Consider the following 25406-nt stretch of genomic DNA (forward strand, 5'->3'; position numbering starts at 1 on the left):
CCCGTTTTCCTTACTGTAGACAATGAGTACAGAACATTATTTTAAATAGTCAGTTGTCAAAGGGGGTATGAAAGAACCCCCGACGGGTACAAATTGACGCATAGAGCGTACAAAATGCCCCACCCTAGAAGGCAAGATTTCACACCTAATAGTCTGGTACAAAAGGACAGAAAAGACCAGAAGCTGATTTTTGGTCACGTACCCAAAGATATTAAAAGCAAATTGAGCAATAGTTGTATTTTGTTTTACTCATTATTATTAATCTTTTACAGTGAGAGCAAGAGCAAAAGTTTCACTTTGACAAATGATAAAGCTAAGAACCTGAGTTGTAATTAACCAGAATGATCTTTTATTTAAGATTTTTGCGGAAGACATCCTGCAGACTACCGACATACATTCACAACATGCTAAGTCCTGTACTTCCATATAGGAAGCAAGTAGCAAAGAAGTAGTAACTGATGCTGGCCCGTCAACAGAAAGAAAAACAGACGTCATTATTGCCTTTCAACAGAACACGCACACATAAATACACTCGCGCACACGGCATCCTGCAACACAACCTCATTTCCATACATCGGATTTATTCCAAAAATAGATATAATAATGTTTATATATAATGTTTACATTTATGTTACGTTTACATATTACCAAGAATAGCCACAACCTAATACAGGTTCAAAATTCACAATATTACATTGAAACACCTCTGAGGGGTGGTATGAACGGGTATATGCACATCATCACTGTGTGTTCTTTTTTTGATTTGCTTTTCTTTTTGTTTAGTTTTTTTTTTTTTTGCATGTGTTAGTGGATGTGGCTGTTTATACATGTGTGTATGGAACTGTGTGTAAAGTGTGTGTCACACAGGTGTGCTTTCTTTGTATCCGCATACCTCTCCTTAGACCTGAGAATACACTCTGTAACAGAGACAGAGCTTGGCACACACACAAACACATGTCTACAAACACATGTATGCAAAGCACGCACACACACGCACGCACGCACGCACGCACACACACACACACACACACACACACACACACACACACACACACACACATCTAAATTATGAGTCTTTTAGAAGTGAATTGTGATTCTCTCAAAATCCAATAATTAAATGCAAACAAAGACCATTTCTTTCCTTAGTGATTACAGTTAATGAAAACAGACTGAGAATAAGTAAAGCAGCAAAACAAAAAACCTAATAATTATCGCTTACATTTCTTATAACATGTCCGGGCATGACGTGCTAAAGTCAGTGGTCATGAAAATGGCAACTAGCCAAGCATCTTGGCTGATTATTCCAATGCAGCTCTCATTACTAAAGAGTAAACAGTCAAATCCTGTGCTAGAAACAAAAAAATCACGGTGGCTTGATTTTATGAGCAGAAAATAGACCCAAATAATGGGAGATTCTGGGATAAAAGAAGTTGACTTGGATGTCTGGCACAATGAAATGGCTCTACAAAACACATTTGGCCTCTGAGAAGCACTTCAGTTGTAATTAGGCCATGAAGGCGCGTAGGAGACCTCAATATTACCCATGTGTGCCTGCTTTCCTGCATAAATGCCATTGGACACCAGAACAGAGGATCTTTACTCTTTACTCACATGTCTTCAGACACAACAAAGGGGCATTGGGTGCTGCTAACTGGAAGCAAAAAAAAAAAAAAAAAGGGGGGGTGGGCATGGCTGCACGTTGAACAAAAACATGGCCTGTGCTGCGCTGCTAGGCCGGTCCATTAGCAGGGGACTGCATCTCTCTGCAACACAAGAAAAGCAATGAGAACATTAATTTAGAAATCTTTACTCTAATGAGCCACTTCGTATCAACCAAATGGAGTAAATCTGAATTAGTTATCTGAATTTAGCTCACAACATCTAAGCCCCCAAAAACTAAACATTTAAACCGGATGTTTTACTGGAAATTTGCATCCAAGTAGGACATCAGAAAAAAAAAGCAACAAAACTATCTGTAGAGGCTTTTCTTTGAATCGTGGAATAAGTAAAATTGTTTTGCAAGGATACCGCATAGTTTAATTTAGCAATAAGTCAGACAAGGCAGGCAAAGCAAATAATACATAACACGAATAAATTGGGAGGCATATTTACACACATACCAATAATTTGTTATGTGCCAGATCAGGTCCTTACTCTGAATAGACATTGTTATGCCAAAAGCGGTATATAAACCATAAATAGGTACGTTTCTGATGAAAACAACATTCCCTGCTGATATATTTACTCTTTACAATGAGACCAACAGGCAGATCGGCTCCTGTATCAAGTCTTATGTGTAAACTAAAGCACAGCGGTGGAAGAACTATCCCATTTGGAGCAACAAGCAAGGTTTACAAGTATTTATTAACAAATTAAGAATGTGCTCCAAGAGGGTATCAAGTCCTATTTTCATATAGCATACTAATCAAATGTACAGGTCCTTCTCAAAATATTAGCATATTGTGATAAAGTTCATTATTTTCCATAATGTCATGATGAAAATTTAACATTCATATATTTTAGATTCATTGCACACTAACTGAAATATTTCAGGTCTTTTATTGTCTTAATACGGATGATTTTGGCATACAGCTCATGAAAACCCAAAATTCCTATCTCACAAAATTAGCATATCATTAAAATGGTCTCTAAATGAGCTATGAACCTAATCATCTGAATCAACGAGTTAACTCTAAACACCTGCAAAAGATTCCTGAGGCCTTTAAAACTCCCAGCCTGGTTCATCACTCAAAACCCCAATCATGGGTAAGACTGCCGACCTGACTGCTGTCCAGAAGGCCACTATTGACACCCTCAAGCAAGAGGGTAAGACACAGAAAGAAATTTCTGAACGAATAGGCTGTTCCCAGAGTGCTGTATCAAGGCACCTCAGTGGGAAGTCTGTGGGAAGGAAAAAGTGTGGCAGAAAACGCTGCACAACGATAAGAGGTGACCGGACCCTGAGGAAGATTGTGGAGAAGGGCCGATTCCAGACCTTGGGGGACCTGCGGAAGCAGTGGACTGAGTCTGGAGTAGAAACATCCAGAGCCACCGTGCACAGGCGTGTGCAGGAAATGGGCTACAGGTGCCGCATTCCCCAGACCTGGGCTACAGAGAAGCAGCACTGGACTGTTGCTCAGTGGTCCAAAGTACTTTTTTCGAATGAAAGCTAATTCTGCATGTCATTCGGAAATCAAGGTGCCAGAGTCTGGAGGAAGACTGGGGAGAAGGAAATGCCAAAATGCCAGAAGTCCAGTGCCAAATACCCACAGTCAGTGATGGTCTGGGGTGCCGTGTCAGCTGCTGGTGTTGGTCCACTGTGTTTTATCAAGGGCAGGGTCAATGCAGCTAGCTATCAGGAGATTTTGGAGCACTTTATGCTTCCATCTGCTGAAAAGCTTTATGGAGATGAAGATTTAATTTTTCAGCACGCCCTGGCACCTGCTCACAGTGTCAAAACCACTGGTAAATGGTTTACTGACCATGGTATCACTGTGCTCAATTGGCCTGCCAACTCTCCTGACCTGAACCCCATAGAGAATCTGTGGGATATTGTGAAGAGAATGTTGAGAGACTCAAGACCCAACACTCTGGATGAGCTAAAGGCTGCTATCGAAGCATCCTGGGCCTCCATAAGACCTCAGCAGTGCCACAGGCTGATTGCCTCCATGCCACGCCGCATTGAAGCAGTCATTTCTGCAAAAGGATTCCCGACCAAGTATTGAGTGCATAACTGTACATGATTATTTGAAGGTTGACGTTTTTTGTATTAAAAACACTTTTCTTTTATTGGTCGGATGAAATATGCTAATTTTGTGAGATAGGAATTTTGGGTTTTCATGAGTTGTATGCCAAAATCATCTGTATTAAGACAATAAAAGACCTGAAATATTTCAGTTAGTGTACAATGAATCTAAAATATATGAATGTTAAATTTTCATCATTACATTATGGAAAATAATGAACTTTATCACAATATGCTAATATTTTGAGAAGGACCTGTATTAAGAGTCCTCTTTTTTTAAAAAGTTATTTTCCCACATGCAAGATGGAAAATAAGCCAAATTTTAAATGTAATACAAACCTACTACCCATATCTGTTATCTGATTCCTGGAAAGAGATTAGAGTATTCATGGAGTATTCTTCCACAGTCACAGGTCAAACCAATCTAGTATCAAGACCTTAAACTGTTCATGAAATGGTACAATGGACAGTTTTCAATTGAAGTTAAGGAATTCAAACTAATTTAATCATGTCTAACCAATTAAAATTAACTTACAAATCCTTTTTTAAAAAATTGTTAAGATTTCCAAAGACAGATTTTTAAATTATGTCTCATATAAAGATAACGCTCTCAGTTAAGCTTTTACCTTTGAGAAGGTCGCATATGGAGTTCAGTGATTTCTTCTCTAAGGTAGGCAGGTTGCAGCTGAGAAATGTGTCCAGACCGACATGATCAAATCACTCCCAATCATCCATCCGTTGAGACTACAGATTCTGGAAATATGCACCACTGTTGGTGGGTGAGGTTGGTGCATTGCTGTGTTTTCACTAAGCAACGCAGATCGTGTTGCACAACATGACAGTAGCTGGTTCAGACGGTGAGGTCGGTAGCTACCGTGTCCACACGCTTCCAGTGAGGATGCTGCTAAAATGCTAGAAGCTTTCATTTAAAATAAAAGCTCCCAGAGAATGTTGTTTATATTTATTCAGGCTGACAAATACCTAAACGCTGAATTTCCAGTATCAGTTAGGACTCTGGATTCTTAGCTGATTAATATAACCAGTGATTGTTTTTCATTAATGTATTAACTTTGACTGCAACTTTTTAACAGACTGCTAGTCTAAAGTTCTGTCACGGACACGAAGTCAATAAATAACAAGAAGTCAGAAAATGATTTCCTGCCCAGCCTGCTGATTGAAATACCTCCACATCAAGATAAAACTGTCTTTAGCCTGACACACAGACAGCAACTATTCTCCTTTTGCTTCTACAATCTGCACCTGTGACAGGATTTAACCTTGTGTTTGTTGATCTCACCTCCACCTGATGGATCTTTATACAAAACACCCAAACAAAGAGCAAACACTCACTGTGTGACAGCAGCCGACTGGTTAGCTGGACTGGCAGTAACTGTGCTGGAACCGTTTCCATGTTTCTTTTCTTTGTCATCTTCTTTGTCTCCGTCTTTCTCTTTTTCCTTGATTGTGAGTCCATCTATAGGCACCTTATCTACTTCACTGAAAACAAACAACAAAATCATAATTGTATGAATAAAAAAAGAAGTATGATCAGAACACTAGTCATGCCTCTTTGACCTTTTAATACTTTGCCATATTTTACCCTAACCACAAAACTGGATGTGCTTGTTTGGATTTTATGTGACAGACAATGACAAAGAAGTGCATAATTGTGACATGGAAGGAAAATGATACAAGGCTTTCTGAATTTGTATGAATAAACAGCTCATGCTCACTCAGAATGGATGGAGAGCATCTGAGAAATTTCATTTTCCAAGTCCCAATTGGATTTAAGTCTGGACTTTGACTAGACCATTCTAATGCATCAATATGATTTGAAATAAACCATTTATTGTAGCTCTAGCTCTGTGTCGCTGTCATTCTCAAAAGTGATCATCCACCAACTCTGACCAGCAGCCCTGTCCCTGCAAAAGAAAAGCGTCCCCACAGCATGATGCTGCCACCACCACGTTTGACTGTCAGGATGATGTGTTTAGAATGATGTGCAGTGATACAGCACTTTTATGTAGACAGGCCAATAAGTACAATGCTGGTCTCATCTAAGGAGACCACCCTCTTCCATGGCTTGAGGCAAACTTTAAACAGGATTTCCTACAGCTTGAGGCCATATTTGTGGAGCCTGCATGAACATATTACTGTCCAACAAATTCCCTCACCAGAGCTGTGAATCTCTGCATTCCACCTCATGGCTCTCCTTGCCTCCTTGTATTGGTAGGTTTCCCATACTGGTTCCATTTTTCAAATGATGGATTGAACATTGCTCCCCGAGATGTTAAAAATCTTTGGATGCTGTTTTATATCATAAACCTTACTTTAAACGTTTTCGAAACTTCATCCCCGACATGTCCGCTGTGCTCCCTGGTCTTTGTGCGTTCGGTTCTTCACTAATGTTCTCTAACAAACATCTGAGACTTTCTCATAACAGATGTATTTATGCTGAGAATAAATTACACACAAGTAGACTGGTTACTAATTAGTTGACTTCTGGAGGGAATTTGTCCAATGGATTTTCCACTTTACAATTATGCGCTATTTTGCGTTTGCCAAGCATATAAAATACATCAAAGTTTGTGGTTGTAAACAAAATGTGGAAAAGGTAAAAGGGTCATGATTGCTTAATACACTGGACACTTTCCTCTCATGTGCTTACAGCAACCTGTACACAGGGGGGCTCACACTGATCAGTCAAAGTCAGCTAGGAAAGGGCTTGTGCTGATGTTCTTCAGTTTAAACTTGCATATAATGAACTGTAGCATGCTCTTCAGTGCACTGTTAGTCATTTCCCGATGAAACAGTCTGTTAGAATGTCAATCAATTGAAATGGTTGCAATCTTTGTTCATAGCATGCTATCTGACAGACTGTTAGTTGTGTGCAGATCTACACAAAAACACCAACTTCATATTAAATCTAGCACAATCTCATAATCTCCCACGGCAGTAAGCTTCTATCATGTTCTGGTGGAATCCTCAATTAAGAAGTGTCCTGAATAAGAAATTGTAGGTTAGTGAATGTTTTTCATGAACTACAATTAATAAGAATAATGACAAAATGAAAATATTACTCCACATCCTGTGATATGCAACGAGCAAACAAGGGCATTTTAAAAACCGATCCGCACAACATTCCATACGCCGCAGAGGCCCCCAAAGTAAAACATACCGTCTGAATGCAGGTCGGAAAACTCTGGAACGAAGGGTAAACGAGAATGGAGGGAATACAAGGTAGGAGAATGATAACGGTAAAAATGGAGGATAAAGAGGTAAAATTGTAAAGAAAAAAAACTTTTAGAAAAGAGGGAGAGAAGGTCTCTGGGGGGGAAAAAACAGTAAGGCAAGGCAGACACACTGGACAGAGCGAATGCTTCTTCTTTGTGCATGAGAATGAGTACCTTGTGAAGACTGCCCTCTCATTTTTGGCATCCACAGTCAGCCGGATAGTCTCCTTCCCTGCACCTGTGGTGACCGTCTCACTGGAAGTGGACTCTGTCTTTCCTTCCTCTTCATCACTGTCTGAGCTGCTGGAGGAGGAACTGTCCGACGCGACAAGTGGAGCTTTTCTTGCCACGCAGGCGCTCCACACACATGCTGGGGAGGAAGGATGGAGTTAAAAATGTTTAACAGAGATGGTGATTTTAAACACCTATATGGGTCCTACTGATACACCACCTCAACTTTTCCCAGCTAACAGATTTTCCTAGCTAAAATTATACGTGTCACATTAGGTGCACATGGTTAGAACATCATTACTCAGCATTTTGAAGGAGATTTGCTCTGTTTATACCTCGGACGTAGGCGTTTAGTCTGGTGTGACTACTGCAGTGAGAGTAAACACCATAATACGATCCAAAGAGCCACCTGAGGCCTTCAGAATTAAGAGTGTAGCAGCTTATGAATCTGGAAATAGATTTGAAAAGGTCTGAAAAAAAGATTTAAAAGCTGCCATTCCACTGTACAGAAAACCACCTACCAGTGAAAGACACTCAAAACATCTGCCAACATCCCATCTAAGCACATTCAACCTGAATGCAGAAGCTAAAATAAGTCTCCAAAAATCTTAGGAAGTCATCAGGGGACCAACTTATGCTGTTGTTCATAAGAAAGTGCATGCCTGCACAATCAGAAGGACACTGCAAATGTTTGGCTTTTATGGGAGCTGTGCAAGGAGGAAACCACTGAATTATAAGGGAATCATGAAGGCCAGAGTAAGGTTTGCCAGAGAGAATGTAGACAAAGACCACAATTTGTGGAATAGTAAGTCTTCAATTTGGACCCCAGAATGGAGGACATGTTTGGCATAATCCAAATACAGCATTTCTGAAAAGAACCTCACACCACATGTAAAGCACAGAGCTGGAGGTTTCATGGCTTGGGGATGTTTTGCTCGAGCAGGACATGGCTCGGTCACATTCATACACTCCACAATGTCTTCTGCTGTGTAGATTGCTTGAGGAGAACGCGAGATTGCCTATAAAAGCCATAAAGCTGATGCCGAACTGAACTTCGCAACATGACGATGATCCAAAACAGACTAGCAAATCCACCAAGGACTGGTTGAGGATTAAAAGAATGGAAAGGTCTCGGCCTAGTCAAAGCCCAGATCTTGACTTGGGCTTTGACTTGGAGTGGGTTGATTTGAAATAAATAAATATAATCACAGAATATAAAATATATTCCTGGGTCTTTAGGTTTTAGTTCATATTGTTATTGTTTGGCAAGCTTTGCATAGTCTGAAATTAAATGTTCCGGTTTGGACAAAGTCTGATCCACATGCAAAACGACAGCGACGTACAGGATTCAATGTGCACGGAGCTAGGGTGTTGAGACAAAGAACTAGAGGGTGTGAATCAATCAATGTAGTGTAGCTGTGTGCCAAACCGTTTGAGGCTGACAGAAATGTGATTTTTCACCAACTCTACTGCTTCAGTGATGTTAGATCCTTTTGTCAGATGGCAATGCCCCTTTCCCATGGGCTCTACTTTGGCCGGCTCCACTCAGCCCGTTTTGCAACCGTTTCTATTACTAGCTTTTCTGGCCAGGTACTGGCTTTCTTGGTACCTGCTTGTCAGCTTGTTCCATCGGGGCTGAGCAGGGGCAAAATGTGACGCAAACAGACTGCTGTTCACTGATTGGCCATGAGAGTAGTCAGTCATATGTCAGTAGCATGAGAAGGTATTTGCCAAGAGGGAATGACAAGCCACAGATCTTACTGCACACCGCAGTGCCGGGAAAAGGTAAAAATATTCAAGAGCGACTACTAAAATATTAAGAAGCACAATGGCTGGAGAAGACAACATGTGCGATGCTGAGTGTTTATTTTATTTTGCACAGCATATTGAGCTGATGACTGAAGGTGGGGCTTCAAGCCAAACCTCTAGCCGTCAATGGAAACAACAGGTTTTGTAGTGCGAGGTAGAGCAGAGTGGAGCTGTGCGGCACTGGAATAGTGAACGGAAAAGAGGCATTAGCTTTTACTTCTCCCTTCTGACTTGATGCGCCATCATGCTGTAAAAAGCGTGGTTTATCACCAAACTGCCTCTAGATAGCTGGGCTAATGTTGGCATCAGGTCATTTTTGACATTCTTTAAACCTTTGGTCACAACTGCAGAGCTACAGAAGGTTGCTGGAGCACACTACAATCAGTAAGAGGGTTGATGAGGTTTCTTAGGAGTCGCGTTTGGTGTATGCCTAAGGGTGGGTAGTTGTATAGGTAGCTGCTCTGCATACACAGGGCCTACACAATGTAATGTTGGGACCAGAAAGTATGTAACTACATGCAGAGTTGTAAAAAACAAATGCTGCACATGCCAGGTACTCGTCACGGATTACATATTTCAATTTATCATTTGAAATCTGCATCAACTTACGGTTTGGGTTTGGTTTGGTGCCGTCTGATCCACTGAGCTCCGAGTCCACAGGAGAGCTGCATCTGGGACCTGTCTCAGAGCTGCTGGACATTTAACCACACAAATATGAAAACCTAGATTATATACTTGATCACTCACAGACATTTAAAATGAGGAGTAAACCTGCATCATTTATAACCTTGTTGCAGTTCCCAATAAGTTTTGTAACATTTTTGACAGTGCATATAAATGTCCAAAACAGTTGGTCCATAACAACGATACTGGGGTGACTTGTTACAAGACACAAGCAAAATAAAACAAAATAAAGGTACTTTTCTTAATGTTTCAACTATATTTTAACAGAGCCCAAACTCACCAACAGAAAGGCTGAAAATCTGTGAACTTGGCCCACCCTTTGTCCTTCGCCTCTGTTGCAGCTGGCTGGGAGACCGGAGCGTCCCAGGGGGAAAGCGCTGCTCCAGCCGCAGGAGCCGTTGAGTTCACCTCTCCAAAGTCTGCAACCCAGTCAGAGCCTAACAACAAAAACATCAAACAAACCTGAGTGAAACCTTAAACACACAAATTCTGGGATTAAGCCATACTGTATACATGTTAAAACATGCACACATATCTTACTTGGAGGCACGTCTGTCTGGCCCTGGTTTGAAAACGGACCAAAGTCATCTTTATTGTCTTCCTCCTCAGAATCAGAGTCTGCAGGTCTGTCAGGAACCTCGGTGCTGGAAGCTGCTGTCCTCTCACACGTCTGACTGGCGTCTTGGCTCTGGGAGGAAGGCGAGCCACCGAACCTTCAAACAAAACAATATACTTTAATATGTCAATACATGCAAATACACAGACATGCAAAAGTATTTGAACTTTTGCACATTTTGTCAGGTTACAACAACAAACGATAGATTTCAATTGAATTTTATGTCATCGGGTATGACTAGCTGAAGAAAAGCATCCCAGGATCATGATGCTGTCACCACCAGGGGAGATGGTATTTTCTGAGTGATGTGCAGTGTTAGTTTTTTACCACACAGAGCTTTGTATGTAGGCCAGAAAGTTTACTTTTGTTTTAATTCTGGAGAGTGGACCTTCTTCCACATGTTTGCTGTGTTCCCTACATGGAAGTCCTATTTACATTCAAACAGGACTTCTTATGACTTTCTTTTGACCCCTTTACTTTAAAAGGCCAGATTTGTTGAGTGTCGACCGATTCTCGCCCACGTGCTGCTTTGATTCTAAGGGGACGGCCACACCTTGGTGGGTTTGCAGATTTGCCATGCTCTTACAATTATAGGACGATAGATTCAAAAGTGCTCTGTTAGATGTTGAAGGTGATCGTCTGATAACCTAACCCTGCTTTAAGCATCTCCTCAACTTTCTCCATGACCAGCCTGTTGTGTTCCTTGGTCTTCATGATGCTGTTTGTTCCCAACTGTTCTCTAACAAACCTCTGACGCCTTCATAGAACAGCTGATTTTACACCAAGATGAAATCACACTCTACCAGCTAATTAGGGAACATCTGAAGGTTGTTTGTTCGTCGGATTTTATTTAGAAGTCTCAGAGTGAAAGCAGCTCAAAGCATCTGCATTGTTTTGAAAAAAACATTTTGAAATCCTTTTATCATTTTTTCGGCAACTCCACAATTATACATTATTTGCTCAGCTATTACAAAACCCTCTGACGTTTGTGGCTATAATGTTGCAAAATGGGAGAAGAATTCGAGGGGTGTGAATACTTTTGCAAGAAATTGCATATGTGAGGCATAATACTCCAATTAAGAGACGATTTTGTCAACCTGTTTCTTGACTTGGTTTGTGTTGCATAGTTGATTTCCTTTTCCTCCCATATGTCCTCTTCATCATCATCAAACGGCTGAATCCTTTCCTTAGAACAGGCCTCAAACACAGCTGTGTTGGCCTGCAAAAAACGGCTATATTTCAGATATAGTGCCGGGAGAAAGCATTCTCTTTTATCCCGAGGTCTAAAAACAACCCCCACACGAATGGTCTTTTAGAAAATAAGAAAAAAAAAAACTCAAAACATAAAACGCACGATAGACATAAATAAACTCACAGTGTCATGGCCTGCATCAATGTTGATATTGATCTCTGCGATCCGGTCAAACGTTGCCCTGAAACAAGAGCAAGAATCACCCGGTCAGCACAGAAATTAGTGAGCCCATTGGAGCGGAAAGAACATTGTCAGGTAATTTACCCAATGCTGTCGTCGTGGTCTGTAAACTCATCGTCATTAAAGCCAAACTGATCCACAAAGTTAGCGGTCATCTGCTGGATCTGATAGTCTGAAAAGGCCTTAAACACATAACCACAATGATCAGAGCGTGTTTGAAACAAAAACTAAATATTCTGTCACCTTATTCGCTCAGACCTGCTGTGTTGTCAGCTCTTTAGGGAAGGGGCTCTCCATGTCATCCTCTGAAGAAGATCGAGGGTTTCCAGTTCCAACCTGAACACATTACCGATTTAACTTTCTTTGTTTAAACAAACAACAACAAAAAAAAGCTGTCGAGGTGCATGAGATTACCAGGTCTATGGTGTTTTTTCTGTTGGTCTCCGATAGTGTGTGTTCCACAAAGGTTTCCCAGCGGCCTCTGTAGTCGTCTGGCAGCTCTGCATAGAAAAGCACAAATAATTTTGATGCTTCTGTGTGTAAAATTACAATTAAAGCTTTTTCTATAATTGCCTTGCATTACTGTCAAATGCACCTGAGAGGAGGTTACTGATCTGGGTGTGAACTGGGCCTTTTTCCAGGTTGTGCACCACGGTGTTAGCAATCCTGGTCAAATGTCCCATGTACCCTCTTCTCATGCCACCCTCCGACCTGACCAAACGCATTACGCTTTTAGAATCTGGTTTTATCCTCATGACAAAACATCACATTATGATCCCAAAGATAATCCTTACTGGATTTTATCATTCTCTTCCCAAGCCTCCAGAATCCTCTGGACAAGGTGGCAGTGTTGGAACAACTTTCAAGAGAAAGAATGACTTGGTTAACAAAATTCTGAAAAGGTCAGGTCATTTGTCTCCACTGGATGATATCTGGAAACATTAAACTTACATGAGTCACCATTAAGTTGTGGGTTGAGTTTTCAGAGGTGACTGAAGGTTCGGAGGTTGGGGTCTCGCTTATATTCTGCTCTTGAGGTATGTCTTGATACGGATTGGGTTTATCCTGGGAAGCTAAGCCAGGCTGCAGTCTCATTTCATGGGCACATGGCCGGACAATGGCAGCAACACAAAGCTCCACTTGGAGGTGCAGAAAGTTGTTCCAGTTGTACTTAAAGAACAAGTCCTGAAAAAAGCAGACATATTACACATATTAACATCTGCCTTTAATTGCACTATATTATAGTTAGGATTAAAATGCACTGTATGTAAATAGAACCAAATGTAACTATGTGATTGAATTGGAATTGAATTGGTTTCTATATAACTGAATATGAATTGGACCTTTGGATGTAATTTGTTGTAATTTGGCCATAAATAAACAAACTGCACTAAATTCAAAATAAAATGCACTTCTACCTCCATTGGCATGGGCTGCTTACTATGATAAAAAGATATGCAGAGATTTCTAATCTTTTAAATTTGATTGCCATAACGCCCCTACGGCTTAAAGTCTTTCTAAGGAAATGCCAGAAAAAGTTCCGGAGTGACAAGTGTTTTCTCCAGCTGTATGGGGCAAAGAGTCCCTACCCTACCTGTTGCTGTAGACTGCTCATCAGCTGGCTGAAAGACAACTCATATACTTATCCTATGCTCACAAGAAAGGCAAATCTGGCTGGTTGGAAATATTTTCCAACCTAAGAAACCTAAGAAAGTTGCTGTGTGGAAACTAGAAGAGCATCACCCATCACTCCCGTTAAGATAACGCTGATTTGAAAACACAGTTGGCAAGCTACGAGCTTCATGTCAGTAAAAGAGCCAACTCCAGGGTGGCCACTGGAGCAGATAGCCTGACTAAACAAGCTAATATCTGCTAATTACACTTATATTAATCAATGAAGAGCAGAAAGGCAAATGTTCAATTGTGCCACAATTTAATACATCAAAACGTTGTTAAATAAATATTAATATATGGGATAATTTAAATATAAGTGGGCATGCAAACAATAAATAAACAAATCTGACAATTGTTAAAAAGTTCAAATCATTTCATAAATACATAGTTAAGCAATTAAACGCGAAAATAATTCACTTCAAAATTCAAGAGGTTTTAAGTATTTATTTTCTCAAATTATTTCATAGCACAGAGTTGCAACATGTTATTATTTTAGCCAGCTGGTGGCAACATCACTGCTACAGACAAAGTGATTGGCCTGCAGATGAGTTGCTGTTGAGGTTAACCAATCAGATTCATGGGAATATGTGATGAGTCATTAGGAGAGTTCGATTTCATTCCTACTGACCGCCAGAGGGCGGTGCTGAAAGCACTGAATGTTCCCTTCGCGCATTTCAAGTAATTATACCAACAGAGTCACATCTGTGACACCGGATGACCACAGAGGCTATATATGCCTACGGCATCTGAGGTTCTGTTCCTTATTTCTTCTCGCGTGCTGTTTTTATGAGCTTTGCTTCCCCGTTGCCTGGACGCCCTGTTGCTTGCTGGCTGGAGTTGCAGTATTTTCGCCCTCCTAGGGCAGCAACCGGTTGATCTTCGTGGAGGATTTCTGCAGGTAAGTTTGCTGTTTGTTGGTGACGGTAGTGTTCGCACACCCTTTCCCAGCTCACGGCTTCTTGTTACTGTGTCTGTGGCGGCCCCCTCTCCTCTGCAGGCCACCGGAGTCAGGATTCTTCCATATCTGGACGCTCCTTTGCGCCCCCTCTTGGGCAGGTGCCATCCAAGATACGTGCCGCCTTCTTGCTCATGTGTCGCAGTTGGGCCTCAAAGTCAACTTGGCGAAGAGTTGCCTGGTTCCGTCCCAGACGACCACTTTTCTTAGGGTACTTTTGGACTCGACAACTATGAGGGCTCGTCCACCTGTTCTCAGGGTGGCCGACATACTCCAGTTGGTCAGTCAATTCAGGCTGGACAGGCGGTTTCCCTACATCACCTTCCTACAGCTGCTAGGCAAACTGACTTCAGTCACTCTTGTTGTGCCCTTGGGTTTGCTCCTTCTGCGTTTTTTGCAGAGGTGGCTCAACAGCTTTCGCCTGGACGCAGGCTCATGGTGACGTGGACTTGCATTTGTGCCCTAGCTCCATGGCGAGACGGGACTTATTTGTCCTTATGGGGTTAGTGGTGTGTCGCAGGGAGGTGGTCACAACAGATGCCAGCCCCATGGGCTGGGGCGCTGTGTGGCAACACAGAGTGGTCCAGGGTCTCTGGCGTCAGTGGGAGCGCTCCCAACACATAAATGTGCTGGAGCTGCAGGCTGTACACATGGCCCTCTGGCGCTTTCTGCCCCACCTAGAGGGATGGCATGTCCTAGCTCGAACAGACAACACCTCTGTCGTTTACCACATCAACCATCAGGGAGGCACCAGATCGGCGCACCTTCTGGAGGTGTCCAGGGATCTTCTGGAGTGGGCCTCTCTTCATCTGTCCACCCTACGAGCGATGTATTTACCTGGGGTGCGCAATCAGGTCGTGGGCTATCTCTCTCGCCAGGCCCCTGCTCCGGGAGAGTGGTCCCTTCACTGCGATGTGGTGCGCATGATCTGGGACTGCTTTGGTCAGGCGGAGGTGGATCTGTTTGCCACGGAGGAGTCAACCCATTGCTCCTTTGGTATTCCCTAACAGGGGCATTAGGCGCACTGGGCTAGGACACGCTAGCTCATCCCTGGCCTCGGGTTCTCCTGTACGCTTTTCCGTCCCTCTCGCTGATTTGGCCTACTCTATGGAGGGTTCATGGAGAGGGCCACAGATTGTTGCTGGTGGCTCCATTATGGCCAGAGAGACCGTGGTTCCCGCTGCTTCGGAGCCTGTGTCACGGCACCCCATGGTGTCTTCCACCCAGGAGGGATCTGCTGTCCCAGTTGGGCGGACGGATATGGCACCCCGACCCTCAACGTCTCCGGCTGTGGGCATGGCCACTGGGAGGCTGACTGGGTGTTGGGACCCTGTCAGGCGCACCATATTGAGTGTTAGGCCACTCTCTACTTGTCACCAGTATGCCAACAGATGGCGTCTTTTTTCTCAGTGGTGTTCTGGCCGCAATGAAGATCCGGTTTCTTGTCCGGTGCCCACTATTCTGGAGTTTCTCCAGTCCCTGTTTGATGAGGGCCGCTCTCCTTCAACCCTCAAGGTATACGTCGCAGCAATTTCATGTCATCATGCATCTGTTGACGACCGAACGGTGGGGAGCCACAATATGGTCTCTCTTTTTCTGCGCGGTGCGTGTAGGTTGCGCCCGCCGCTGGTTCAGAGAGTGCCCGATTGGGATCTGCCCTTGGTTCTCGAAGCTTTGTGCTGCTCCCCTTTCGAGCCTTTGGTGCAGGCGGACCTCAAGTGGCTCTTTTATAAGACTGCCTTTTTGTTGGCTATTGTTTTGGCTAAGAGGGTGGGCGAGCTGCATGCTCTTTCTGTCAGCCCCTCATGTTTCCGATGGGGTCCAGATGATTCTGGTGTTGCCTTGCGGCCTAACACTGCGTTTGTGCCTAAGGTGTTGTCCAGTTCGCACCATAACCAGCCATTGAGATTGGCTCAGTTTCGGCCTCAGTCAGGTGCAACGGCGGATGGGTCTGAGTTATTGTGCTCAGTACGGGCGCTGGAGGCATATGTTGCTGCCACTGAAGCTGTTAGACGCTCAGACCAGCTTTTCCTGTGCTATGGCAGTCCCAGGCTGGGTTGTCGCCTTTCTAGACAACCTCTGTCCCACTGGATTGTGAATGTAATCTGCCACGCCTACAGTGCAGGACACCGTCCACTGCCGGTCCATATGAAGGCCCACTCTACCTGGAGCATCTCTGCTTCCTGGGTTGCTATGAGGGGGGTTCCGCTGGAGGCCATATGTGCTGCTGCATCGTGGGCTTCACCAAGCACGTTTGCCAGGTTCTACAATGTCAATGTGGTCGCGCCTCATCCCCTGGGCCAGGTTCTTTTGCGAGGCTCCGCTGGGCCCTCTCAGTGAGGTATGTGCTCAAGATTCCTCGTGACATGGTTGGTATTAGTCATTCAGGTTCTATGAATCCCGGATGACCGCCAGAGATTCTGTGTCACTCAGAATCCTTGCTTCCGCGAGAGGATTCTGTAGGAACAGAGCCTCGGATGACGTAGGCATTTATAGCCTCTGTGGTCATCTGGTGTCACAGGTGTGACTCTGTTGGTATAATTACTCGAACTGCGCATGCAGCGCTGCCCTCTAGCGGTCATCCGGGACTCATAGAACCGTAGTTACATACGTAACTTTTGTTTTAAATCATTTCAAGGTCTGAAGTACAGGAAATATGAAATTATTAAATACATACCAATATTTGATTTTAACAACTTTAACAACTTTAATTTCTGACTGACATTTATTAAATTCTACATTTAATGTTAACACATTTCAATAAATATGGAAACACTTTTGGATTTATTGAATGTAATGTTATTACAATTTTATTTAAGTTATCACATACAAAATTATTTATTTTACATATCATTTGTTAAACTGTAGCACTTTGGACCTGTAATACATGAAGGCATAACACCACTAAATGGATTGTTTATTTTCTATTTTTGTTTTAGTCTATGCATCAAGATCAAAATAAGAATAAATAAATGTCATGAATAACATTAGTCTAACTGTAACAATCATGTTATTTTAGCAGACGTTGGGTTAATTGTTGATTTTTTGTTTAAATAAAAAAAAAAAAAAACAGATTAGGTACCATTTTATTAAAATCTTAGTGTATATGTCATGATGCTGTTAAAGCCCTATGTTTTTATTGGAGGTTATCAAATTATATGAATCTCCTACCGGCTCATGCCTGGTCTCCACAATTTAAAAAAAGGAAATGGTAAAAATATAACAAATGTGTGTCTCACTAGAAGAAGGTCCATCGTATTAAGCCTGCAGAGCTCCTGTGCTACGACTGCGTGGCTGGCAGAGCTGGTGTAAAGCAGAGAGGCCACCAGTCTGGCCACATGCAGCCGCGTGTTCCCCAGTGGTTCCTCCAGCACACCCAAAGTAGTCAGCATGGGATCTCGCTATGCAACGCACAAATAAACAGCACACAATTTCAGATCCTTTACATAACATGTATACTGTTTTGGTTTTCTGTATGACCTATGAATCATATTATCTTTGTTTCTGTACCTTAGGTGGCTCCAGAAGGAGCTGGTGGAAGTGTATCAGGTGTGGCTGAATAGCCAATAAAATACTGCTGTTAACAGTGTAACTTCTTTCAAATCCCTGAGCATCCATTACACCGTCCACCCTGTCATAAAAACAGAGTATAGACAGATCTATAAGTGAAAGCCAGTGGGTATGACAAAAAAATAAATAAAACACAGATGAAAACATTGGTCAAAAGATAAGCAATCATTTGAAATCATCATCCGAGAATCTTATTTTTACTTTGCTTCAAATTAATTCAAAACTTCTCACTCACACTGGCCTACGGATTTCCAACAGGGTCAGTAGAACTTGAATCCCACTGACGATGCAGCTTTCAGTCGTCTCTCCTGAAAACATGTTCTGCAGCAGCTGCTCCACACACTCCTGCCTGTAAAAACCACAGCAGAGTACGTCATCGTCTCTACAACCGAGTGAACTGCTGAAAGTGTGCGACTTACGATTCTAGCACAGTCAGCAGAGGGTCGGGCTGGGAGATCTCCTGCAGCTGACTGGCCTGATCTCTGCTGAGACGAATGATGTCGCACAACGTCTGGGAAGCATTGGTCTGCCTCTATGTAGAATAGAAAAAAAAAAGACAAAGACATTAACTTTTTCTAAAACTTTGGTTGCCTGACAAATGATTTTATGTTTTAGCCACAAAAATCATATAAACAACTTTTCTCATCTACCTCTTCATCTCTCTCAGGGTGAATGAGCTCTATGAGTCTCTGCGCCAGTTTCTGTTCGTTCAGCCACTAACAAGAACAAATATTACATTAAATCACACCTAAGAGAAAATTTACATGGAAAATGATTGGAGAAACTGGAATGTATTGCGTACAGTAAGAGTTTCCAGTCGAAGTGGAGGTGGCTCCACACAGCTGATAAGGCGTAGCAGCACATCCATCATGGCAGACGTATCTATATGCTTCAGGACGAGTGAAAGGAATCCCTCCTTTTTTCGCAGGAAACTAATCACCTGTGCAGCACAGACGTCACAGAAACTTTGATGATCATTTTTTTTAACAAATAAAGATTCTGAGTATGCAAAGTATTTGTATTTAGCCCCGTTCCTCTGATGCCACTAAAAAAATTCACAGCAGTCAACTAAATATAGCCCACCTGTGTGTTATTTATTATAGTATATATACACACAATATATATACACTAAACACAGTATAGTGTTAAGGTCTCAGAGGTTTGTTAAAACATTTGTGAACAAACAGCTTCATCAAGACTAAAGAACACAGCAGACAAGTCAGCAATAAAGTTGTGGAGAAAGAGAAAGCGTGCTGCGGCCCGGGCTGTGGCAGAGGCAAAAACTCGGGCCTGGGAGGAGTTGGGTGAGGCCATGGAGAAGGACTACCGGTTGGCCTCGAAGCGATTCTGGCAAACCGCCCGGCGCCTCAGAAGGGGGAAGCAGTGCTTCGCCAACACTGTTTACAGTGGGGGTGGGGAGCTGCTGACCTCGACTGGGGACATTATCGGCCGGTGGAAGGAGTACTTCGAGGATCTCCTCAATCCTGCCATCACGCATTCCCTGGTGGAAACAGGCTGGGGACTCGGGGTTGGACTCTTTCATCGCCCAGGCTGAAGTCACCGAGGTGGTTAAAAAGCTCCGCGGTGGCAAGGCTTTGGGGGTGGATGAGACACGCCTCTTCAACGTTGCGTGGCGGTCGGGGACAGTGCCTCTGGACTGGCAGACTGGGGTGGTGGTCCCCCTTCATAAGAAGGGTGACCGGAGGGTGTGTTCCAACTACAGGGGGATCACACTCCTCAGCCTCCATGGTAAGGCCTACGCCAGGGTATTGGAGAGGAGAGTCTGACCGATAGTCGAACCTCGGCTTCAAGAGGAGCAGTGTGGTTTTCGTCCCGGCCGTGGAACACTGGACCAGCTCTATACCCTCTACAGGGTGCTCGAGGGTTCATGGGAGTTTGCCCAACCGGTTCATGTGTTTTGTGGACCTGGAGAAAGCATGTCATGACTACAGTATGTCCCTCGTGATGCCCTGTGGGGGGTGCTCCAGGAGTATGGAATCGGGGGCCCTTTATTAGGGGCCATCCGGTCCCTGTACAAGCGGAGCAGGAGTTTGGTCCGCATTGCCGGCACTAAGTCGGACCTGTTCCTGCTGCATGTTGGACTCCGGCAGGGCTGTCCTTTGTTGCCGGTCCTGTTCATAACTTTTATGGACAGGATTTCTAGACGCAGCCAAGGGCCGGAGGGGGTCTGGTTTGGGGACCAGTGAATTTCGTCTCTTCTTTTTGCAGATGACGTGGTCCTGCTGGCCCCCTCTAGCCAAGACCTACAGCATGCGCTGTGGCGGTTCGCAGCCGAGTGTGAAGCGGCTGGGATGAGGATCAGCTCCTCCAAGTCCGAGGCCATGGTACTCGACCGGAAAAGGGTGGCTTGTCCTCTTCAGGTTGGAGGGGAGTTCCTGCCTCAAGTGGAGGAGTTTAAGTATCTCGGGGTCTTGTTCACGAGTGAGGGAAGAATGGAGCGGGAGATCGACAGACGGATCGGTGCGGCTGCCGCAGTAATGGGGGCACTGTTCCGGTCCGTTGTGGTGAAGAGAGAGCTGAGCCGAAAAGCAAAGCTCTCAATTTACCGATCGGTCTACGTTCCTACCCTCACCTATGGCCATGAACTTTGGGTCATGACCGAAAGAACGAGATCACGGATACAAGCGGCTGAAATGAGTTTCCACCGTAGGGTGGCCGGGCACTCCCTTAGAGATAGGGTGAGGAGCTCAGCCATCCAGGAGGGGCTCGGAGTAGAGCTGCTGCTCCTCCACATCGAGAGGAGCCAGTTGAGCTGGCTCGGCCATCTATACCGGATGCCTCCTGGACGCCTTCCTCGGGAGGTGTTCCAGGCACGTCCCACCGGGAGGAGGCCCAGGGGACGGCCGAGGACATGCTGGAGGGACTATGTCTCTCGGCTGGCCTGGGAACGCCTTGGGCTCCCCCTGGAGGAACTGGAGGAGGTGTCTGGAGAGAGGGACGTCTGGGCGTCTCTGCTGAGTCTGCTGCCCCCGCGACCCGGTCTCGGATAAGCGGAAGACGACGAGTACAAGTACGAGTACGAGAAAGTAGGATTGCGTTCCAAAACAGTATCATAAGCTTTGTACGGTTCAATCAAGCAATAATCTGAAACTGGAAGAGTAAAGCACAACCTAGAGCACAATGAGTACTCAAAGAAGCAACCAGGAAGCACATAGTAACCCTGGAGGAATTGCAGAGATCCACAACTCAGGCAGGAGAATCGGTTGGTAGTACACTTAATAGTTTTTGCATTCCACAAATCTGATCTTTAGGGTAGCAAGAATGAAGCAATTGTTGAAAGATGTCATTTTCCAGTCTTCCACAAGTCATGTAGGGGGATAAAGCCAACATCTGGAAGAATAAGCACTGCTCAGATGCAAAACGTGCAAAACACTGTGTGGCAGAAAAATAATGCTGCACATCACCCTGAACACAAAAATGCCATCTTGAAACATGGTGGTGGTAGTGTAATGATGTGGTGCTTCTTTTTGTTGTTTTTTTAGAGAGGAACAGGGAGGCTGATCAGAGTTGAAAGGAATGATGTTGTAATATGAGCTACAACATTTAATTTCCCTTTGGGATGAATAAAGTATTTTTGAATTTAAATTGAATTGCTTTGAATACAAATAAGCACCACTTTCAGTTTTTAGTTTGTAAACCATATATTCTTCATTCACATTTAACAATTACGTGCTGCAGTAATCAAATAAATAAAATCAGAGCAAACTATAATGAAGCGTGTGGTTGTAATGTGACAAAATTTGAAAACGTTCAATGGTTTTTAATACTTCTACGAGGTCCTGCATTGAAAGTGCACATAAACAAATGGCACAGGTGGTGTATCATGTTTGACTCTGTGACTTCATTAACCTATAAGCATTCCAAATGTGTCACTGATCCAGTCAAAGGCCACAGCCAATCCAGTCATCAGGAATTTCAGATGTGCTTTTATTAATGTAAACACAAATCCATGTCAAATGTTACAACTTTCCATACAGTTTTGTTTAGCCACGTTTCATTAAAACTGCTGAATAATTTACCCAACAAACCTTTAAACAACTGGGCTTTTACAAAATCATGAAGAATAATTTGTAGGCTGGCTCATCTGGATGTTCACATTTCAACAGAAGAAAACTTTAAAGCCATCCTAGGTGAAAGTTAATCTATTGGTGAGCATTTTCCTTTAAATCCAACCTGAATTCAATCACTAGAATGTAGAAATTTAGACGTAGCTTTCTATGATTTTCTGCGTCATTGTTGCAGTCAGAGTGTGTGTAATTACCTGCTCAGTCTTCCGTGCTATTAGGTTCCCAATTGTCTTGCTGAAGAAGGAGGCCAGGAGGGGGTTAAGTGGGGACGGCTGCTCCAGGAAAGCATACAGATTTTCTAGCAGAGGCTCCTCATTACCAAGCTTATCATTGATCACCCCTACATCACATGTCAGCAGCTCACATGCTATGTTTGAATATCTGGAAAAAAAAAAAAATATTGAAGTAAATCAATTGGGGAGAACTCACTTTAGTGCACCTAAAGAAATGTGGGGCATACTGCTTTTAATAAGTTGACTTTGATTAATAAAACTATTTCCCCCTTTAAAATGAGTGTGAAAAGGTTAGTTGAATTTAGTTTTTTTTTCCAACCCTGTTAACCTCTAGGACCAACTATAAAGTGGCAGGTACGCAATACAATATTGTGCACAGCAAGCAAAACTCATCTTTCCATGAATGCAGTTCACTGCCTCACATAAAAACTCACTTGAAGCGCTTGGTCTCCTCTGTGCCAGCAGGGGGCTCTGTCGTAATCAAATGAACTAGCTCTTGCATGCACTGGTCCTGGCAAAAGAACTGGAGGAGTCTGTAAATCCATCACAGCACAAAAGGCTCAAGTAAGCAGAGGCAAAACACGTAGGCTCAAAATTCACTTTAGAGTGCTAATGCATTTACATTAAAAATTATTATACCTCCTGTTTTGGGCCTTGCACTCCTGCAGCACGTCTTCCTCATCCATGAGCTCGGCGAGGGTGACATCCTCCTTGTCAAGCAAAGCCTCCAGATGAGAGGACGTGTGCAAGTCAAACTTCCAAAACATTGTTGACGTCTGCGGATCTAATACTTGGCTGTTGTTTAGAGAGGGATGAGGTATGAAGCTTAGAAACATAGTTTATTGGCTAGCACAAAACCCTGCACTTGAATACATTTTAGAAACAAACTAAGTACTAAGTTTGAAAGTCTTACGGATGAACAAGGAGGCGCTCTCGCTAAACAGCCATCTGCCTTATCATCAGAGCCCGGACATCAATCAACATCTGCAGATTCACGCGCCCAAGTCACTCACATCCACAGCAAACACACAAGCCCAGGAGATATTCTCTAACCTGGTGAGGAAAGAGAAGAATTTAAGAGACAGGAAATATTATAAAATCAGACAGATGTTCTGTCTGTCTTCAAACTGAAGCTGAATCACGACTGTGCATTCTTCTGAGGGAGGAGCAGGAAGTAATGAGTGTATAGTTGAATTACTAGTGCCTAATTATGTATTGATAGCACACAGCTTGCTTTGGTGTTTGTCTGAGACCTGTAGGTACATCAGCAAATACTAACTGGGCTCAGGACTGATTTAGATGGGTTGGGCCAGCTGAGACCTTTGTCATTACAAAGTGCAAACTTGCGTATCTCAGCTAAAAACAGAAAGAGGAAGAATTGTTAATGGACGCTGACTGAACATCTCTTAGAAATACTGATTTTTTTTTGAGTACCTCAAATAAAGGTAACTCCTTATTACCCACTTCTACCCAGTAGCACTGCATACAGTACTTTTTTCTTACTCTTTCCAGCTGATGTTGACTACAACAGTGATGATATAGGAACCAGGTAGAGGTTCAAAATAGTTGCTGAATATCTATAATAATGAGCACCATTGGGCTGAGGTCATTTAACATCTGGCTAATGATTTTCAGCGTGTTTTATGAGTCTGTAGTGTAATCCCGTGTGGACATACAGAGGCAACAAACTGATCCGCAAAGCCTGTAACACTGTGGGTATGGCGATGGATGCTCTGATGATGGGGTCACAGAGAAAGATGTAGTCAAGTCTAAGAACAATATGAGGACAATATCTACATTACCTGGATGATGTGCTTGCCAAGCAAAAGACCGTGGTCAGTGCAAGACTTATTCATGATGCACTACATAACGCCTCAGGAAATCCTTCCTACCCTGGCCATCAGACCATATAACTCCTCATTATAAGCACAAATATATTAGACTGTCATGCACACTAATGCAATTTTTGCAAAGTATTGCAAACATATATAGGATGCAGAGTTTAATTTGACATAGTTTGGTTTCTGTTTGAATTTGTTCATAACACCATCTTTTTATTTTTAACTTAAGGATTGTTTAAAATGGAAACTGCCAATACAGACAACAACCTTATATGACGTCACCAGGTGCATGTTCAACAAACGTTGTTTGTTGAGTGGAGTTCATAGCTTGAACAAGTTCCCACAAAAAAAAAAAAAAAAATACCAAAACAAATATTAAAATTGACCATGTCATGTTGTTCTATAGTTGAAAGTCCATATCTAAACTGAGTCTGATTGATTTTACAGAAAGATCAGCCAGGTAGCTTTATCTGATCTGACATTAGAAATCAAGCTTTTCCCAAAAGGTACAAAAGGCTTTATTAATGTAGCTCAGACGACAACAGCTCGACCATGGGCAGCTTTCAGAGGCCTTTTAAACGTCCTGAGTGCTGCTGTAAATGCTTAATGTTCGCCGAAAACACTTAACTAAATCTGAGTAAAAAATATATCAGGGAAAATGTCCGTAAGCTAATCATAAAACAGATATTTTTAAGCGTGATCCATGCGCTTAGCCACGGTGCCTTCCACACTTACCTTTCATCCAAATAAAACAGCAGCCCGCTAGCACAACCTCATTCGCTCTGCTGACGCTACAAACTAATTTAGTACGGTGAAGACATGGTGCATTTAAACCCTCAGCTAAGACAGAGCTGTTATTTATCACAGCTGCGGGCTGTGAGACAACGTCCTCCTCATTCAGACCTAGCCTCGGTGTCTTCAGCCGTCAAGTTAACGCAGCGAGGCAGCTCAAACAGCTTTTATTATAGCGGAGTGTGTTCCTTCAAAAACAAAGGCGATTCTTACCTCTGTATCATCCTTTCATCGGTCGTTATATGCAGGCTGGACTACGGGATTTGGCTACTTCGGCTGTCAGGTCACCCGAAGGCCCATAGCAGCCTATTTCTGACTGCGTTGTTAGCCTAACATACTACTACCCCTTTCCTGGCTGCAGTGTCATTTACGCCACCGTTACACGGCGGCTGGGGTTGTGTTGACACACGGCAGGCAGAAAGCGAATCTGTTGTTTGAAATAAAAAAAAAAATGGCGACTGCCTAATGTGTTATCAAATGGTTAGCTGTAAGTCAACTGTAAA

At 43.2% G+C, this 25406-nt stretch overlaps 1 protein-coding gene across 3 annotated transcripts; it reads right to left on the minus strand.

Annotated features, from left to right (window-relative positions):
* Window positions 1–1705: 1705 nt before the first annotated feature.
* Window positions 1706–25406, minus strand: ppp6r2b (protein phosphatase 6, regulatory subunit 2b). 3 transcript variants are annotated; one of them, XM_047352051.1, is made up of 25 exons: window positions 25117–25406; window positions 23184–23323; window positions 22910–23065; window positions 22705–22803; window positions 22232–22418; window positions 18752–18889; window positions 18600–18665; window positions 18369–18481; window positions 18185–18298; window positions 17890–18010; window positions 17619–17780; window positions 12702–12935; window positions 12545–12609; window positions 12346–12461; window positions 12165–12250; window positions 12009–12086; window positions 11835–11932; window positions 11694–11751; window positions 11416–11537; window positions 10243–10415; window positions 9983–10139; window positions 9628–9710; window positions 7153–7348; window positions 5096–5242; window positions 1706–1763 (listed from the first exon to the last, which is right to left on the minus strand). In XM_047352051.1, the coding sequence occupies exons 3-25, from the start codon at window positions 23035–23037 to the stop codon at window positions 1730–1732; spliced, it is 2775 nt and encodes a 924-aa protein (XP_047208007.1). In that variant the 5' UTR covers window positions 23038–23065; window positions 23184–23323; window positions 25117–25406; the 3' UTR covers window positions 1706–1729. The 3 variants fall into 3 exon arrangements, with proteins under 3 accessions (XP_047208007.1, XP_047207986.1, XP_047207998.1); XM_047352030.1 differs by lacking the exon at window positions 1706–1763 and adding an exon at window positions 4384–4498; XM_047352042.1 differs by lacking the exons at window positions 1706–1763; window positions 25117–25406 and adding exons at window positions 4384–4498; window positions 24847–25006.

The sequence above is a fragment of the Girardinichthys multiradiatus genome, chromosome 2 (genome assembly GCF_021462225.1).
Source record: "Girardinichthys multiradiatus isolate DD_20200921_A chromosome 2, DD_fGirMul_XY1, whole genome shotgun sequence".
Taxonomy (NCBI): Eukaryota; Metazoa; Chordata; class Actinopteri; order Cyprinodontiformes; family Goodeidae; genus Girardinichthys; species Girardinichthys multiradiatus.